Source organism: Sminthopsis crassicaudata, chromosome 3 (assembly GCF_048593235.1).
Source record: "Sminthopsis crassicaudata isolate SCR6 chromosome 3, ASM4859323v1, whole genome shotgun sequence".
In the NCBI taxonomy this organism is placed as follows: Eukaryota; Metazoa; Chordata; class Mammalia; order Dasyuromorphia; family Dasyuridae; genus Sminthopsis; species Sminthopsis crassicaudata.
Genome location: NC_133619.1, coordinates 474,338,179 through 474,357,391, shown reverse-complemented (window position 1 = coordinate 474,357,391; position 19,213 = coordinate 474,338,179). Strand labels below are relative to the sequence as shown.

The window sequence follows — 19,213 nt, the reverse complement described above, 5'->3', positions numbered from 1 at the left end:
CTAGCACATAAAAGAAAGAAGAAAGCTGGAGAGGAGAGGGACAAAGGGAAGGAAGGAAGAGGGAGAGAGAGAAAAAAAGAGAGAGAAATGCAGATAAAATATATAGACAGATAGACATAGAGAAATGTTTATGGAAATAGATCTCAATAGAGATAGAGAGACAGATACAGATAAAAAACAGATAGAGATAGGTAGAAAGAGAGAGATAGATGGATGGTTACAGAGATAGACAGACAATAGACATAGAGAAAGATAGACATAGGAATTACAGAAATAAATCAATAGAGAGATAGAGAGAAATATTGATAGAGGTATATAGATATAGAAACAAAGATAGGTAGACAGATATAGGTAGATGGAGAGAAAGAAATACAGTTAAAGAGATAAACAGAGACATGTAGACATAGAGAGAGATTAATATAGATAAATCAACCAATAGAGAGATAGCAAGAGAGATACACAGAAAGATATGGATAAAGATAGAGAGATAGTTAGGGACAGATAAAAAGATAGAAATTTCTAGATATTAAAAATTAATACAGAGGGATAGACAGATATAGAAACACACACAGAGAAAGGTAGAATGAGATATATAAAAAGAGCTGGAGAGAGACAGACAGGGGGAAGAAGGGAAAGTAAGAAAGAGAGACGTAAACATGAGAGAGATTTATATAGATAGATAAAATGATATTGATAGAGAGCTAGAGATGGAAATAGAAAGATATAGAAGCAAAGAGATACAAGTAAAGTGATGGAGATAGAGAGGCATACAGATAAACACAGAAATTTATAGAGTTAGATATATCAATAGAGATGCAGACAGATAGATAGGTAGATAGATAGATAGATAGATAGATAGATAGATAGATAGATAGATAGATAGATAGATAGATAGATATTGCTATATCTTGATCCTCTGGCCCCTCCTTCCCTTGCCCTCTTATCTGATTTCTGGTTGGCTGACCAACCTACCTAGTTACTCTAATGCCCTACCAGAAGTCCCTTATGACCATGACTTGAGGATCTGAAATCTTGTAACTTTTGCCTACTCCCCAGCTGGGTAAACAGGAAGAATAGAAAGAGACCTATAGTATTCATAGAAGACCTACAGCATTATGCTTTTGTTAAGAAATCTACCTTACCACTTGCATATGTTACTAGAAAGATGAAGTAATAGAGCCTGGAAATAAGCATATATGCTTTCTGTTGTATTTGGTGCTGTTAAGGCTTTCATGAGATTACTCTGTTTATCTTAAACACATTTTAGGAGTGACATGGAAAAATTAGAGAGTCCAGAGGAGAACAAATTGATCTTGCAAGAAAAGAACAAAGAAGCTGGAGGCTTTTAGTCAGAAGAGCAAGCTAAATGAAAGCATAATAACAGTCTTCAAATCTGTAAAGGATTAAGTGGGAGTGGGATTGGCTCTACTACATGAGAGGAAGGGTAGGAGAGACCTTGTGTGAACAGCTCACTGTGTGAATGTTGAGGAGAGAGTTCTTTGAAATGAAGGCAGCCTTTCCTTAACTCTTCAGAGCACTAACTTGTCTTTTCACTGTGTTACTGAAGAATCTTAAAAGAGGACATGATGGTTAAGTTGTCACGTGGAAACATTCAGAGGAAAACAATCTCTGCTCTTGAAATAAAGTGCCAATAATGCTGACTTCAAGGGCAAAGCATCCAGAGAAGACATAGGGCTCATCACTCTAACCTTGCTGTCAGCAATTGGGAAGAAAAAGAGGGTGTAAGAATGGGCCTAAACGGGGCTGGCAGGGGCTCAGAATAGATTCCTCTGCTCCTTGATGTGATTTGTAGGCTTTCTTGGTTTTCAGGGATTTGGAAGGCAATCGGATTAAATCTCTAATGAATTCCACCTTTCTGGCATGTGATGAGCTCACAGTATTGTAAGTATATTACAGACTTATTTGTAAATCTAGAACAAATGGTGAATAAAAATGAAAAAATAAACAAAACAAAAAACCCCAACATTCTAGTGACAGTTTAAATCTGGAAGGGTAAACTGTGAAATGACTTTGCTAGCCCTTTAGACCTCAGTATAAGGTCCTCTTTCTATTGTTTTGTCAGTGAATCAACACATATTAATTTAATTTCTGCCAGGCCCTGTGCTTAAGCACTGGGAACACCAAGAAAGAGGGGAGGGGAAGACCGTCAAGAAGTTCACATTTAGTGGCAAAGACAACATGCAAAAATAATATTTTATATGCAATATAAATATATATGGAAAATGGAAGGTCATTTAGGAAGGACAGTACCAGTAAGTAGTAAAGGGCATCAAGAAAGACAGCTTGCTGAAAGTGGGTCTTGAGCTGCATTGTGCAGGCAGAGATGATAAAAGAGATCATCCCAGGAGTGGTGGATTTGTGTGTCCCAAACCTAGCCACATTGTTCTGTGGAACTTTTTCAGTTTGAAGCAACAACCCTTTTCTTATCTACATGGCTAACATTTAAGAGCCTTCACCATAATCTTTCTCTGCCTTTCAGACTAGCCATAGTGCAGCATTAGTGAGCAGCTAGGTGGAAAAATGGATAGAATGATAGACCTTATATCAGGAAGGCCTGAACTAAAATCAAGCCCCAAATACTTACTATATGTGCGACCCTAGACAAGTCACTTAAATTCTCTCAGCCTCCGTTTCCTCATTTGTAAAATGGGGATAATGGTAGCACCTTCCTCCAAGAATTGTTATGAGAGTAAAGTGAAATCATTTTTGCAAAGCAGTTAGCAAAGCTTAAAGCATTATGTAAAAGATATCTATTAAAATTATCTATTATTATTAGTAGTAGTAGTGACAATTATGGAACAGAATCTTCACATTGGCTAGGAATCCATCCTGGCTTCTGCTTGGCTATTTGGTAGTAAATATTTAGAAGAAGTTTAACTTTTAAATTATATATCTAGGATCACAGGACCCATTGATTTAATGCTAGAAAAATCCTTGGAGGCCATACTTCTTCGTTTTTCAGATGAGGTTGAACTAGATTAAATGACTTACCTAGGGTCCCACAACTAGGAAATGAATAAGAAGAAATTTAAACCCACAGTTTCTGATTTCAAGTCCACTATTTACAGTATGCACTGCAGCCCTTCTTATTTACAGATAGGAAACTGAAGCTAAAAGAGGTGGAATTACCCATACAGAATCACACAGGTAGTAAGAAAAAGAGTCTGGACTCAGTTTTACTCCTCCAAATATATTTTCTTTTCCTTCTAACAAATCTAGAAAGAGCCATTTTGAATGGCATTAATATAAATTTGCATTAGAAGAAATCACTCTACCTACAAAGTACAAATAAAAAATTTCTGCTACCCTGAAAATATGAATTGGGCAGAATATAGTATGGATCTTACCTACTATTCTTTCTTCACCTAAGAAAGGAAAACTAGGGTACAAGAGATAGAAAATATTAAATAAGTCACTCAGAATTTAAATTTTCTTGTATCTTTTTTAAAAGGATGGGGTGATTAGGCTCAGTTTGTTCTTTCTTGCCTTCTCTTTAAAAAATTATCTTTCCCAGGATATCTCTAGCAACAGAGTTAAGCTCTCTTATTCTAAAATTTCTAAAATTTCATTGAGAAAAATCCAGTTATCAAAATAACCAATGTTCAAAATTCAAATGCTTTTTTTCTTTGTCAATCATGCTCCCTATTATTAAATCACATTGCATTTAGCAATATAAGCTGGGAGAGATGATGGATGTTCTTTTCTCAGCAAACACTACTTGGGGGGAGACAAGACAGAAGAAACATTGTTTGTATTCTATTTCAAAAGGTGCTTCCTTCCCCATGGGACTTCAAAAGAAGCATTAAATTAATCCTGGATCTATGACAACTCACAGACTGGCCTAATTATGGGAGCACACAAAAATAACCAGAAACGATTCTTGATCTGTCTTGCAGGTTTCTTCCTAGAAATCAAATTGACTTTGTTCCAGACAAGACCTTTTCTTCATTAAAAAATTTAGGAGAACTGTAAGTAGCAGTGAGTAGTGGGAAAATATTAAAGCTTATAAAAATAAATTGCATGTGCTATTTGTAGGAATTTGGAATGACTGAAACAGCTGCTCACATATTGTACTCATTACCTTTCCCCTGGTAACAATCACAGTCCCCTTAATCACTGGATATTCAAAATAAATATAAGAACTAAGTTGGAGCTTATAGACTATTACCCCATAAATTTTTAGAAGGCACCAACTGCACCATCCTGGGATGCACTTCTTCTCCTTCCTATCCCTCGCCCTAGTCTGTCTGTAGAGCAGCCTCATCCTAGGACACCTCCTCCTTCTTCAACAGCTTAGAAACCTTATTGAATATTTCATTAAATACCTTACTGAAGTCATATCAAATAGCCCTTATAGAAACACTCCAGTTGATACCATTCATTTCTGCTTCACCCTTAACAGTCTTTACCACGATCCAGGTACAGAAATATGAAGTTATTGATATGTTATAAATATCCCAGTCTAATGTTATATATGTATTCAATATCTGCCAAAATAAATATACACCTATGTCTGTTATGTTTATGTGCAGCTAGATGCCATTATAGATAAGAGCCCTGGGCCTGAAGTCAAGACTCATCTTCATGGATTCAAATCTAACCTCAGACATTTCCTAGTTGTGTGACTATGAACAAGTCACTTTAACACTGTCTCAGTTTCCTCATTTATAAAATGAGCTAGAGAAAGAAAAGGCAAACCACTCCAATATCTTTGCTGTGAAAAATCAAGAGTCACAAAGAGGCAGGCACAATTGAAAATTTACTTAACAGTGACAACAAAATTTTTTTTATGACAAGTCTAAAAATCAAATAGTAAATTAAAAGAGATAGACATTCTCTTCCATTTAACCCACACATTCTCCTTTATTATCCGAATTTTAAGATTATGTGTTTAGAATTGGAATTTAGAGTCTACTTGTTTTAGAAAACCTTTGAACCACCAGTATTGAAAAAGAGGTGAAGTTCTGGGGAAGACCTCAGCCAGGATGAGTACACAAATGTTTACCATGCTTGTAATGATCTCAATGAATGGTCTTTTGTGTTTTTGTATTTGTTTGTTTTGGGGGGGCTGAAGTATGAAGTGAGAAAATGAGGGCAGGAAGCTTGAGGAGAAACAAGAATATTTGTGCTGTGGGGGGGACCGTGAAATGATTAGGGAGGTATAAAAAGATTGCCTCGCTGCCGTGAGATAATGTTAACATACATTTATAGTGATTGCAATTAGGATGATTTTGTGATTTTTTTTCCCCTAGCTCCATTTAAAAGTACATTAATATAAGTGAAAACAGCAGATGATGGGTGTCAGTTAGTAAATAGTCTTCTTATTCACCATTAATCAAACAGTACCTGAACATGAATAAAAGCCGTACAAGTTGGTGGTAATACAAGGTTATGGCTTGGCAAGACATTCTCAGTGGTAAAACAAGGGGGCAAAGGATTTCAATATAAAGGACTGTGTAGAGTTGAATTGATTGATCAGTGAGGTAAGAAAGGAAAAAGGAGAATAGTATAACCAGAGCAGCGGAAATAACTTGCAAAGAACACTAAGAGATAGAAGTGAAGATAAAAATCAAGAACAGGATTAGAATCCTAAGACATGGGAGGAACTAGAATTACAAAATATTGTGACCAGATAAAAGAATTAGTAAACAAGTGAACACTTGTGGATGATGGCAAGATGCTATAAAATGAGCAGATTAAAAACTTTAGGGTTAGGGTATATATGTTGAAATCCCCTAGAAAGTTTATGTGAAGACCAACTGTGGTAGACTTGACTCTTTTCAATAATTAGGTGATTCAAGGCAATTCCAATAAATATGTGATGAAAAGTGTCATCCACATCCTAAAGAGAAAAGTATGAAGACTGAATATGTTTCAAAGTATAATATTTTCACTTTTTTGTTTTTGTTGTTTGCTTGCTTGGTTTTTTTTTCTTTTGATCTGATTTTTTTGCCCAGCATGACAAATATGTAAATATATTTATAATAATTATATATGTTTAACCTATGTCAGATTGCTTGCTGTCTTGGGGAGGGGCAAAGAGGGAGGAGAGGAAGAAAAGTTTTGGAACACAAAGTTTTACAAAGCTGAATGTTCTTTACATATATTTGGAAAAATAAAATACCATTAAAAAAAAAAAAGAAGAAGAAAAAAAAAAGAAAGAAATCCCCTAGAAGGAAGGAAGGAATTGAGGGAGAGATGATTTTTGAGCCAAGCAATGAATTTATTATAGAAAGAAGAACAATGTCTTGGGGATTTGGTGGATAGCAGGCATCAAGATTTGGATTAGATATTAAATTAAATTAGATCTAAATTGGATATTTGGATATTAAAGAAGGGCACATTGCACATAGAGACAAAGTCTAGAAGTAACAGTATGAAGAAAGGAATATTCCGTTTCCTCCACCACATGCTGTGAGTAGAGAGGTATGAGTGAAAGTGGCCAACCAGGTAGCATAGTGAATAGAGCTCCAGGTCTTGATGACCCTGGGCAAGTCACTTAATCCTGTTTGCCTAAATGTCTTTAGCTGTAAAATGAGCAGGAGAAGGAAATAGAAAACCACTCCAGTACCTTTGCCAAGAAACCTTCAAATGAGTTCATTGAATTCATGAGATCGTGTAATACCACTAGAATAACAACATGGATAAAAGTGAATAAGATATTTCTAACAGAGCCATACTAGCAAATTCTCTGTTATGTGAACTTTAAGGATAAAGATACAGAACTTACTCCTTTTCTATCATAATTTCATTCTATCTCCTTAAGCCTTCCTTCATGCCAACCAGAGAAGATTTTAATGGCTCATGGTCTGTGGACTATTTTATCAGGATAAAAGCCCAACAGATCAGCTACCCCAAATTCTACTTGTAAATGGCAACTTCTTGAGAATTAATGAGAATGGCACCACTTTTGATGAGAAGGGAGTTATAGGCAGAATGAATATCATCAACAAATATTTATGAAGTACCAAATATTTATAAATAAAAATATACTCAAACTAGGAATAAAAAGTTTGTCAATTTGGTTCCATAAAACCAAACATAGACCAGGCTAGGGAGGGTTAGTCAGAAGAGAGACTTCTTAGAAGCCAGTTTAAGCTGAATACTGAAGGAAATAGTGAACATATTTTGGTGGACAGGAACTGCAGGCTGGATTAATTATATTTGAATCCATAAAAATCATACATGTTTTTAAGCAAAAATATCAAATGTCAGAGGGAACGAGGTCAAAATGATTTAAAAATCAATTATCTAATACTAGAAGGATTCTCAAAGACTATGTTTCAACAACATATTTTCATCTATTTAGTGTTTGCTTGCTTGCTTATTTATTTATCATCTTCCATTTCCATCTATGTTTGTTTTTATTATATGTTGTATATATTATTTCTTTAGATTGGGAAACTTAAACATCAAATAAAACAGTCACTAGTATGTGCCATACATAGGATAACAGAAGAAAATATCTGTACATGAAACAATAGGTATTGTAACAATATATGTATGATAACAATATCTATATGTAACAATAGCAATATGTAACAATATTTATTTAAAAGAAAAGGATACTGTATGTAACAATACAACTTGAAACTTTCAAAATTTCCTCTGTGATTCTTTCTGGTCTTTTATTCATTTCTATGATTAAAAAAATACATCAATAATCCCCTTTACTTCCTTTTCTTTTATCTTATCCCTGTCATCACCACAATTGGGGGGAGAGGGGAAGAGATAGAAAGAGGAAAAAGAAATTCCTTACAAAAATCTAGAAAGTTAAGCAAAATAAATTTCTTTATTTACTGGATCTCAGAATATGATTTACGCCTTCTATTAAGTTTATCACCTTTGGCAATAAATAGATAACATGCTTTATCATCATTTCTTTAAATTTGTGATTCAACCACATCATTTTAGAGATGAAGAAACTTGAGTCTAAAAAATCAAGTTACATATGGATACATAGATAGTATCTCAAATGTGATTTGAACTCAAGTCCTCTGACTCTGAAGACCATGCTATTACATTAAAATAGCCAGGAACTATGTTGTAGAATAATGAATAAAATATCATTTCAGAAAAGAATCAGATTTTTGATTTTTGACTGTGTCCAGTGGAATTATAATGCCCATACAGAAAACACTATTTTTAATCTATATCCAATTTGATGCACTGACATCTAATTGTCATGGTTTCTCACTTTCCGTACCAGTGATCTGTCTAACAACTTGATCGTGGACTTACCCCATAACCTTTTTAAAGACCTAAAACTTCTGCAAAAATTGTAAGTAGCAACTTTTCCCCTTTAGAATCATGTTTAATGATCTCTTGTTGAACTTTCTAAATAACAATGTGCCTTCTTTTTCTCTTCCTGCTAAAGGTATATTGTTTTCTCTTTATTTTAGGAATCTCTCTTACAATCCAATTTCTAACCTTGATGAAGACCACCTTAAAAGTCTGAAATACCTTCAATCGCTGTGAGTGAATAATATATTCATCATGATTAGTAAGACTATGCTATTTTAGCTAGGAAAACATGCCTTTTAAGTGGTTTTCATATATTGTATGGCTGTTAAGCCTCTCATTGATAAACAAGCAATAATGAGCAGCACTGCTATCATCTAGGGTTTATTGAATGACTAACAACTATTTCTCCCAATCAACCTATAAAAATGATTATATCTTCCCCTCCCCCTTTGAAGACTAAGGAAGTCTTCCTAAAGACTAATATCAGGTAGAAGACTTTATTGTACAATTTCACAAAATATAAATGATGCATATAATAATTTCAGAATAGAAACCTTTTAAAAATAAACTATCTCCTTTTTCCCCAAACACATTTGCAGAAGTGTTGAATATTCATCTTACAGTGTGTACCTCATTGTTTTTAGTCAGTTAGAAAAACAGAATTTTTATGTGTATTTCTAGCCTTTTAAAAGTTTAGCTGAAAAATATTCCAAATTATGCTAACAATCAATCAACATTTATTAAGTGTCTTCTATATATCAAGCATTGTCCTAAGCCCTGGAGGTACAAAGGAGGCAAAAGACAGTTCCTACCTTCAAAATGTTTACAATTTAAAGAGCATCTTAGAACTCTTTTGAGTTGTAAAAAAACAAAAGCAACAACAACAACAACAAAAACCATCTCTCTTTCCCCCCCCAAAAAAGGTAGTTGATTTGTCAAATTTTCTTTCCATAAAGTAGGATCCATAGTATGCTATCTAAGGTGAATGCATTTATTTATCAATATTTTATGGTCACATTTTTCATTTCTCTATAATTCTTATCAAAAGTCACCATGACATAATCAACAGAGAGCTGGCCAAAAGGATGTGGGTTTAAGGCCTGACTCTGACACATGAAGGAATGAATAAAAAAGTAGATTCTCTATGCCAAACACTGCTGCTAGGATACAATTAGAAAAATCAAGATAATCTCTGTCCCCAAGAAGCTTACATTCTAATAGGGGAAGACAAAACTTATAGAAGAATAAGGATTAGGGAAAATGATGTTCATCAGACCTGCAATGTGATCCTAAGGCTAGTCACTTAATTTCTCATTGTTCCCAGGCAATTCTCTAAGGACAATTTTTTTTGCTATTGTTCAGTGATGTCTGATTCTCCATGACCTCATGACCATAGCAACCAGGCCCTTTTATCCTCCACTATTTCTTGGAGTCTGTCCAAATTCATACTCTATAGTTCTTATTAAACAGAGCAATTGATAGTATACTGCTAAATCTGTAGATGACCACAAAGGAAGGACTGGCCTTTGGAAGCCTTATCAGAAAATAAATGATGGATCTGGGCTCAAGAATTCACAAGCCTCTGAACAGAACAAAAATTGTGGACTTAATGAAAAGCAACTTTTTTTCCTTTTCTTCCCACAAACCTTCTTCCCAGGAGTCCATTTATGTGTGCTGGACTGTTTGCTCATCAGTATAAACCTAGTGGTTTCTTTGGGAAGAAAAAAAGGAAATCGAATAGGACCCCATGCAGACCTAGAACTCAGAGGGATTGGGTCATTATTCAGTAACTGTAATTCAATAGCTCCCTTAGATGTCATTTCTGCTTTTAAAAGAATCAAACTGATTGAATTACATCTTTCTCACTGAGCAAAAAGACATCTTTACATGGGGTAAAGTATAGGTAAAGTGAGAATGAGGTTCTTTTATCTAAATCAAATCCTAATTTTTTTAAAGGAAGGTTTCTGCCTCTTTTGATTGACAATTTCCCACCCAAAACTACGGGGAAGGTTTTAGGAATTTTCTACATCTATTATTCTATAATGACTCTCTTTATATATATTTGGAGATGGGAGAGAAAACCCCTAGACAAATAAGTTCCATAAGGAATGACTCTGGAAGTTTTCAAATGACAATTTTTATGGAGAAAAGTCATCCTAGATGAATTGTTGTTTTTTGGGTTTTTTTTTTCTGATACCTATAAGCTAAATCCCATGGACTTCACTATGTGAAGGGTTTCTTGGAATCTTGAGAAGATTTCAGGATATCTTTGTAATCTTGAATTAGGGATACTTCTAACAATTAGATTATTGCTAATAGAGAACCCAACACAAAAAGAGATTGAAAAGTTGGTCCTCAATCACCTTTAATACCTTCACTTCGGTGACATTCTACTGAAGAAGTAATATATATATATATACATATATGTATATATATATACATATATGTATATAAGATTACATTCTATTGATTGTAAATAAAAGAAAAAAGGAAAAATAGGTTTTAAAGAGAATATATCAAAAAATGTATAAAAATGCAGCTATGTTATCATTCTACTTTTAAGTGAACAAGACAAAGATTCCACAGGAGCAGAACTGGGCTTTTTTACAACAACTACAAACATAACCTTTATAAATATACAAACATATACAGAAATATAAAGATCTTGTGCATATGTGCATATATATGTATATATATATATGTATACATATATATGTATATATATACACATATATATGTATATATATATATATATATGTATATATACAAACATGAATTTAGGGTGATTTCTTTTATATTTAAATATTAACTTTGTAATTTTTTAATGTTTCATTTAGTGGGCTGTAAAGTTTGTGACCCTCAAAACCAAAATTTGAAATCACTATAAATCCAAATTCTAATTTGTCAGTTAGTAAATATGTTAATCATATTTTCCAGGGACCTGGAAAAGATAGAGATTCCAAATATAAACCCAAGAATGTTTCATCACATGAGGAATCTTTCTCACATGTATGTACGTATGTATTGTATATATGTATATATGAAAGGTAGGTGGAGATTTGGTAGAAATATTTTAGAATGTTCATATGAGCTATGTTTCCTATTTATAATTGCGTGTTTCTATTCAATAAAATATTTTTCATTAAGAGTTTTTCAATTTTGTAATAGCTGGATCTTGTTCAAATAGAGCTGAATTTTACAATAAGCCAAAAGCAATGAAACTTCTGTTTGGATACAAGATGTTCATCCATCTGAGGTCCATTAAGTGTGCTGGGGCATCTAAGTGCCACATATTACATTAGATGAGGTCACAGGCTAAACATTTCTCAGGTGAACTAGAAAAAATTAATTCCCTTCACATGGATGAGCAACTGACTGCTCTAAATAGGTGCTCTGATGAAAAAAAAAAAAAAGAGATGTTATAAGAATTCCATTTGTTGATAGAGATAGTGAAAGTCCACCATTATAATGGTTTGGGGTAACAACTTCTTTCTGGTAAACTGTACTATGTAAATGGCATAATGTTACTTAAAACAATCATCTTTCCTTTGCAAGTCACTATACATGTTCATCATTTCAAAAATTCTGAGTATCTACATTAAAAAGGGAAGAAATAAGAGGAAAATCAAAATTTACCAGATGAACAAGATGGAAAACATTTTGTTTATATTTATATGGGATCAGAGATTAGATTAGATCCCAAAGGGCTCATAGGCCAGTCAGATTAAACTCCTCATTTTATACATGAAGAAGATTCAGACCCAGAAAGGTTTTAACTTTCCAAAGATCAAGTAGGTAGAAAGTAGCAGACCAGGGATTTGAACCCTAATCCTTTGACAAAAAGGTCAATGGTATCATACTGCTCCTCAAAAGATTATCTACTCAATCCTATAAATCCTCAAGAGATTATCCACTCAAGTCAAATCCAAGATTGTACTAGCTGGAAGATTAGACCTGTAATCAAGAAAACTTGGATTCCAGTCTCAACACTTAGTGGTTATATGACTAGCCAAGTCAGTTTCTCCATCTCTAAAATGGTCATAATGGAATCTGTAATATATATTTCCTGCTTTTCAATAGCTATTAAAGGTATTATTTTCACCATTTAACAGATAGATGCTCAAGCAAACTGATTTGTCCATAGTTACACAACTAAGATTTAAAGGAGTGAAAATATATAGATTACTTTGAAAACTTTAAATCCCAAATTTTTGTAGTGTGGTTTTCTAACAATTAAGGTCTTTTATGACTCAAAGTTAGGTTGCTCTCATTAAAACTTCATCAAGTGAAGACTTTCTGTTGCAGGTAGAATGTGGTATCTTTTCAGAAATGCAAACTTCTTGAAACTAGATAAAGTTGCCACTTTAAATATTGACCCAAAAATCATGTCAAAAAGGGCATATCCATTAGCAATCTGTTTATTGGCCTTTTTCATGATCTAATTGTTAAACCCTTCTATTCCTTGCATAAAATCTGTTTTTAACACCTCCACAGTCCATTTCCTCCTCTAACTAATTCCATCATCAAATATCAGCAAAATCACACTGATGAGGGAAGTTAACTGGAAAAAAAAAAAAAAGCTATCTGACAAGGTTATTCAATTCAATTTAACTCCACATGTATTAGCCAGAAATAAATGCCTACTATGTGTCAGCCAATTATGATAAAAATGTCCCTGCTCTCAAAGGACTTATATTTTACTGGATGAGATAAATATACAAGGGTTATAAAAGACCCAAAAGGAAAGATTTTGTGTTTGCTAGAGATTACAAGGCAGAAAAAGGAATCCAAAAAATATAAAATTCCCTTAAACTAGATATAGTGGCTAAGGAAACTGATCTGAGAAGGCCTGTAAATACTATCCTTAGCATCCTAACATAGATCTCTGTATACCATATTAATCTCCAACTGTCTGATATGGGAGGCATTTTTAAAAATGAACAGGAAGATGAAGAAAATTGAAAGGGGGTTGCCAGGATGTGGTGAAGTAAAATAGGGGCTGGATGAAAATAGATAGGATGAGATATAAAAAAATTCAAGGCATAGTTTGGTAGGTGGGTATGAGTCAGATGTACCTCCATGCCACCAATCCTGCTCCCAGCTTCAACCTAGAAAATTCAGATATATAAAAACCTAAAACAAACCTTTCTCTCTCTCCTCCCCCCAATTTACTTAAATCCTTCAAAGTCCTGATCCAAAATCAGTATATAGAATGGCCATTTCTCCTCAGTCCCAGACTTCCCAATCACAGAGGACTTCCCATCCTATCAGTATAACAGAAAAAATTCAGTTTCCTTAAAGTGAGAACATTGATGATATTAAAGTAAATATAAGATATACAACTAAATGCAAATGCATAACTTATAATGATGGACTCTTTACAAAGAAGCCATCTTTCTTTGTGTTTCTCAAATCCCCAAATATTGGTTAAGGATCAGCTTTATAATGAGAATCAACTCTCTTTATGTGACAGATTAAGGCAGTGTTGATAAGCAAATTAGAATCCCTAAATCTTTGAATCCTCACTCCACTAAAGTCACCTTGAGTAAGTATTGGCTTCAGGTTGTTCATCAATAATATAGGAATAGTAGCAAAGAAAAAACAAAAAATAATATATAGGAATATTATCTAGAATTATAGTGAGATGGCAACTAAGTAGCTTTGTTGTTAAGTATAAGTATTAGATGAATGACATCTATATTAATATATCAAGAATTTGTGATTTTTATGGTGTGGAACCTCCTTCTACCAAAGCAGATTCCAATCAGGTCTGTCACTTAGGAATTGCTTTTATGGACAAATTGGTGATGGGAGAGGGACAAATTGAAAATAGGACTTCTTGATTCTTAATTCTGATAGGCTATTATATGAACATTATATACTGAATAAAAATTTTAATAGGTAAATAGAGTGTAAGACTTGCAGTCAGATTCAAATTCTGAGAGCTAGAGAATTCTGAATTCAGGGGTTACTTCTGATAAGTGAGACATGCATGTCCTCATGTTCCTTGACCCAGATAACTCTAAGTCTATAAGATGCAGGTGAGCTAGCGATCTCCATCAATGGAGAATTTCCAGAGTTCCAGGGAACTCTGCACAGGTCTGGATCTCTCAAGAAAAAAGTCCATTAATACCCCATTTCAAGCAAGCAATTACAACCTTGATCTATACTAACAATGTGTTTTTTCTTTTTATTTCAGTTATTTCAAAAATTTTCGGTATTGCTCCTATGCTCCTCATGTTAGAATATGTGTACCCTTGACTGATGGCATTTCTTCATTTGAAGACCTGTTGGCTAACAACATCTTGAGGATATTTGTCTGGGTTATAGCTTTCATTACTTGCTTTGGGAATCTTTTTGTAATTGGTATGAGGTCCTTCATCAGAGCCGAAAATAAGACCCATGCTATGTCCATCAAAATTCTGTGTTGTAAGTATAGTTTTGGTTTGATCAGACCCAAACTCAAACCCTCTGGGGACTGCATCAGTAAAAACAAAACAAAAAAAAAAAAAAACAAAAAAAACAAAAAAACCCAACAACAACAAAAAAAAAAAAACAATTAAGTGACTACTATGTACCAGACAGTGCACAAAATACTGGGAATACTGAGAAAGATAAATGATTGGGTCTACCCTCAAGGAGCTTAAAGTCTAAGGAGGAAAGAAAGACAATATTTGAATTTTTCTGTATCAACAAAGCACAAATAGGATAATCAACAAAAATAAAAGGGATTAGGAAAGCCTTCCTGTGAGAATGTAGAATTTTAGCTAGGATTAGAATTGGTAAAGGTATTTCAACTTCACAATTGTGATGGCAATTTATATATAGAGATACTTATACATGTTTGTATAGGTATCTGTGAATGAGGATGTGCTCCAACAATTGAATGTATGTACACACACACACACACACACACACACACACACACACACACACACTCATAAATCACGAATCATCCAGAGTCATCTCCAGTCATCCTGATCTATATCTGGCCAATGAACCCAGATGGTTCTGGAGGAGAAAGTGAGATATTTCTCCCTCCTTTAATTTAATCTAATTCACTTAAATATCATCATGATATCACCTCCCTCATGTAGTGATCTTCTTCCAGAACAAAGGACAAATAAGAACAACAATAACCTTCAGAATATTCCCATACTTTCAGTGATCCAGTAATTCCCATCAGCACAAAATGAGGTCAGATTGAAAAGATGAGTCATTTGAGGGATTATAGAAGGGAATAATAATAATAATAATAATAATAATAACATTTTATGTCATATTTTCAGGTTACAAAGTGCTTTGCCCATAGCATTTCATTTGATTTTCCCAATAATCCTGTGAAGTGGGTGCTATTAAGATGCCAATATTATACATGAAAAATACTGAGTCTAGAAGAGGTTAAATGTTTCTTCTAGGATCACACAGCTACTTAAGTGACTGAGGCAGGATTTAAATCCTGGTCTTTCTGACTACAGTCAAGTTGTCCTTCCACTGTACTACCTCCCTGTATATAAAAACAGTGCTTTAATTAAATACTCATTACAACAATAGTTCCTGTTCTTAGTCCCTTATGCTGTCCTTGGACAGCAACCATGCTGTCACATACACCACCCACAATGCTGACAAAGCCCAAATCTGATTAAACTGTAATTAGGAAACATTTAACAAAATACAAATATAATATAATATAGATAATGACACAATGACACAATATGTCAGTGGCATATTCTATGACACTATTAATGTGTGTTCCTTTCTCTTTCCTACTAAATGTCAGAAGTGGGATTTGGTTCAATATAGTACTATGTCTGAAAATATAAATGGAATTCATACTGATAGAAAAAAAATTTTAGACAAATACTAAAGAAAATAGTGGTGCACTTCAGGGGATCTGTAGAAGGAGTGTGGTTCTGTGGAAAGAGTAATGGCTTTTGAGTCCTTGGCTCCTTGGATCAAATCCTGACTGCCACAACTCACTGAATGACTGAACATTTCAGCGTAAGAGGATTTATATTCGTATTTTGTAAAAGGATAGGTTTGGATTAGATGGTATCTGAGGTCCTTTCCCAGCTCAAGAGCATGCTCCTATGATCGCATCAGTGCAGTACTCTATCTAGCAATGCAAAGTCATAAACCTTGTGCCTATCTTCCAAGTTTACTGCAGGGGTTTCATTGTAACTATGTTCTGGGAATTTTCCTTGGTGTACTGATGACATCCTGAGGATACCAGTGAATCATGCAGGCATCTGTCCATTACTCTCTCTCCATATGACAATCTACCTGGTTTGTTCAGCCACATACATATCTGATGATACCCCTTTTGAATCACTTCTCTGCTATAATTTGTCATTTCTAATATGTCACAGCCAATTAAAACATACCATGAGCCTTTCCCTTTCCTTTTCATTTTAATATTTATAAGCAGTATAGCTTGCTATAGGATTTTTTTACCTAGCCCAACAAGGTACAGCAGATAAAGAACCAGCTTTCAAGCCAAAAAGATCCTGCCTGTGTAATCCTAGGCAAGTCACATAACCTGTGGGCCACAGGCAAATCTCTAAATTATACTTTAGATCTATACTAGTATGAATGAAATGAGATTTAATCTATTTTTTATAAAAGAACTTTATTTTTTAGAAAAAAAATTGTAAAGAAGGAAATTCCTGTCACTCATTTTAGTGTTCATTTCTAGTTAAAATTATAGGATTTAGGAAGTAGAACTAGATAGAAGGTTATAAGTAAATTGATTCTTATTTTTTAATTTAATTTTTAGTTTATGTTTAGTTATATTAATGTTAATTGTTTGTTTTTAAGCCTGGGTCTCCCCTTTTTACTTAAGCTACTCACTGGACAGTCCTATTACTGATTGGTATAAGAATCCTATTTCTGATCTGGGCTGGTTCATCCCTCCTTAAGCAACCTGATGGCCTCTCTGTTCCTGGGGGCTCATCATAACAATGACAAATATAGTGCAATTGCATAGCCCACTTCATCTCAGAACTCCTGAGCTCAAGAGATCCATCAACCTCAGCCTCCCAAGGAACTAACATTATAGGCCAGGCAATTAGTATTAATATATTATTTTTTTTTTTCAATCCTTCAACAGGTGCTGACTGTCTAATGGGAGTTTACTTGTTTTTCATTGGATTCTTTGATATAAAATATAGAGGACAATACCAGAAGTATGCTTTGTTGTGGATGGAAAGTTTACAATGCCGCCTCATGGGGTTTCTAGCCATGTTATCCACAGAGGTCTCTGTCTTGCTACTGACATACTTGACTTTAGAGAAGTATGTAGTCATCGTCTTTCCCTTCAGTAATATTCGTCCAGGAAAACGCCAGACACTGATCATTCTTGTATGCATCTGGATTGTGGGATTCTTAATAGCAATTATTCCATTTTGGAGTGAGGAATTTTTTGGAAACTTCTATGGAAAAAATGGAGTGTGTTTTCCACTATATGACCAAACAGAAGATTTTAGAAGCAAAGGATATTCTCTTGGCATTTTTCTAGGTAAATGAATTTTTAATTTTTCCAGTTGATTTTAACTTGTGTACATATGTTATAAATTTTGACAAAGTTAATTTATGTACATTACTAAGTATAATTATGTTGCCAATATTCTGTTTTTAAATTTTAAAAATGTTCAATAAATACTGATGAAATATTTTATTAAGTGTTTTATTATATAAATTTAGTCCTGAAAACAGCTGAAGACATACTAAAAAGCTCCCCCAGTAAATCCAGAAGCTCTAGGTGATCTTTGTCTGATCTGTAGCACCTTTTGCTTTCCTGTTTATCAACAATGACTATGAACTAAAGCAATTCACCTGGGAACTCTGCCAGCTTTTGTGAGCACCTCATTCTTTAGACAACTTAAGTGAGAGTTCATTAAATAGAACATAATTTCCCGAACACTCAAGTGTGAGGCACTTTCAGTGACAAGGAAAAGAAAGGTGGTTGTTTACTGTTTACAAAAAACAGCTCTAAAGTCAGCCAAGTCTTGGTTCTTAATAAGGTACCTCCTCCTTAGAAAGTCACTTACATTTTGAAGGGAAGCATTGCAAAAAATCAGCATGTTTCCACTTTTACTTTGTAATGCAATTCAAATTTTCCAAGATCATTTACAAGATTTGAGAGACCAAAAGAATTTTTTTCTTCTAATTGTCATCAGCCAGATCCTATCTCAAGAGATCCCTAGATTTAAATTATAGCATCTTGCAATTCCCTCATGGAATGTCCATGTATTTGAAAATCCTTTTTCCCCTCTCATATGACAATCTCATATCTGAGGAGATGATCCAGAACACAACCTCTTGATTATGGATTTTCTCTGGAAGTCACTGGAGCTTTTGAAATAGGGTTGCACAGCCTGCCTGGCAGATATATTTAACAGAACCTTTAAAAATATCCCATTATTTATATAGAACCAAGGTGTTAAGATTTGTGCTTTCCCCCCCAGGTGTGAACTTGCTGGCTTTCCTCCTTATAGTGTTTTCCTACATCAGCATGTTCTGTTCCATTCAAAAAACAGCCCTGCACACTTCCAACATGAGGATTCACATTAGAAGGGATGTAGCTCTCGCTAATCGGTTCTTCTTTATCGTGTTCTCTGATGCCATCTGCTGGATTCCCGTGTTTGTAATAAAAATTCTTTCCCTCTGCCGGGTGGAAATACCAGGTAAGTCGTCCTTCCTATTCTGGGAGAAAGAGAAAATAAAATATCCATCCATATTGTCTTTTGTATATTGTGAGGAGGAGGAGAAACAAAAAGGATAAATCAATATCGCACAATTTGAGATTTTCCCACCCATTTTAAAAAATGTGACATCATTCAGAGATTCTATGTGTCTGATAGCAATTGGTTAATCAAAGGGCAGAAAGGATCTGCTACCTGAGGTTGAAGAAGTGGCAGCTATGAAATCTCAATAGGTCTTCTGCTCT

General features: G+C 34.2%; 1 protein-coding gene across 1 annotated transcript in view; it reads left to right on the top strand.

Moving 5' to 3' along the window:
- The window catches only part of RXFP2 (relaxin family peptide receptor 2), a 94,369-nt gene that overhangs the window by 70,588 nt on the left and 4,568 nt on the right, over positions 1–19,213 (top strand). Inside the window, exons 10-17 of the mRNA XM_074302219.1 lie at positions 1,831–1,902; positions 3,918–3,989; positions 8,231–8,302; positions 8,424–8,495; positions 11,203–11,274; positions 14,465–14,694; positions 17,375–17,782; positions 18,732–18,950. Coding sequence (XP_074158320.1) covers positions 1,831–1,902; positions 3,918–3,989; positions 8,231–8,302; positions 8,424–8,495; positions 11,203–11,274; positions 14,465–14,694; positions 17,375–17,782; positions 18,732–18,950 — 1,217 coding nt within the window. The remainder of the gene's footprint in view (positions 1–1,830; positions 1,903–3,917; positions 3,990–8,230; positions 8,303–8,423; positions 8,496–11,202; positions 11,275–14,464; positions 14,695–17,374; positions 17,783–18,731; positions 18,951–19,213) is intronic.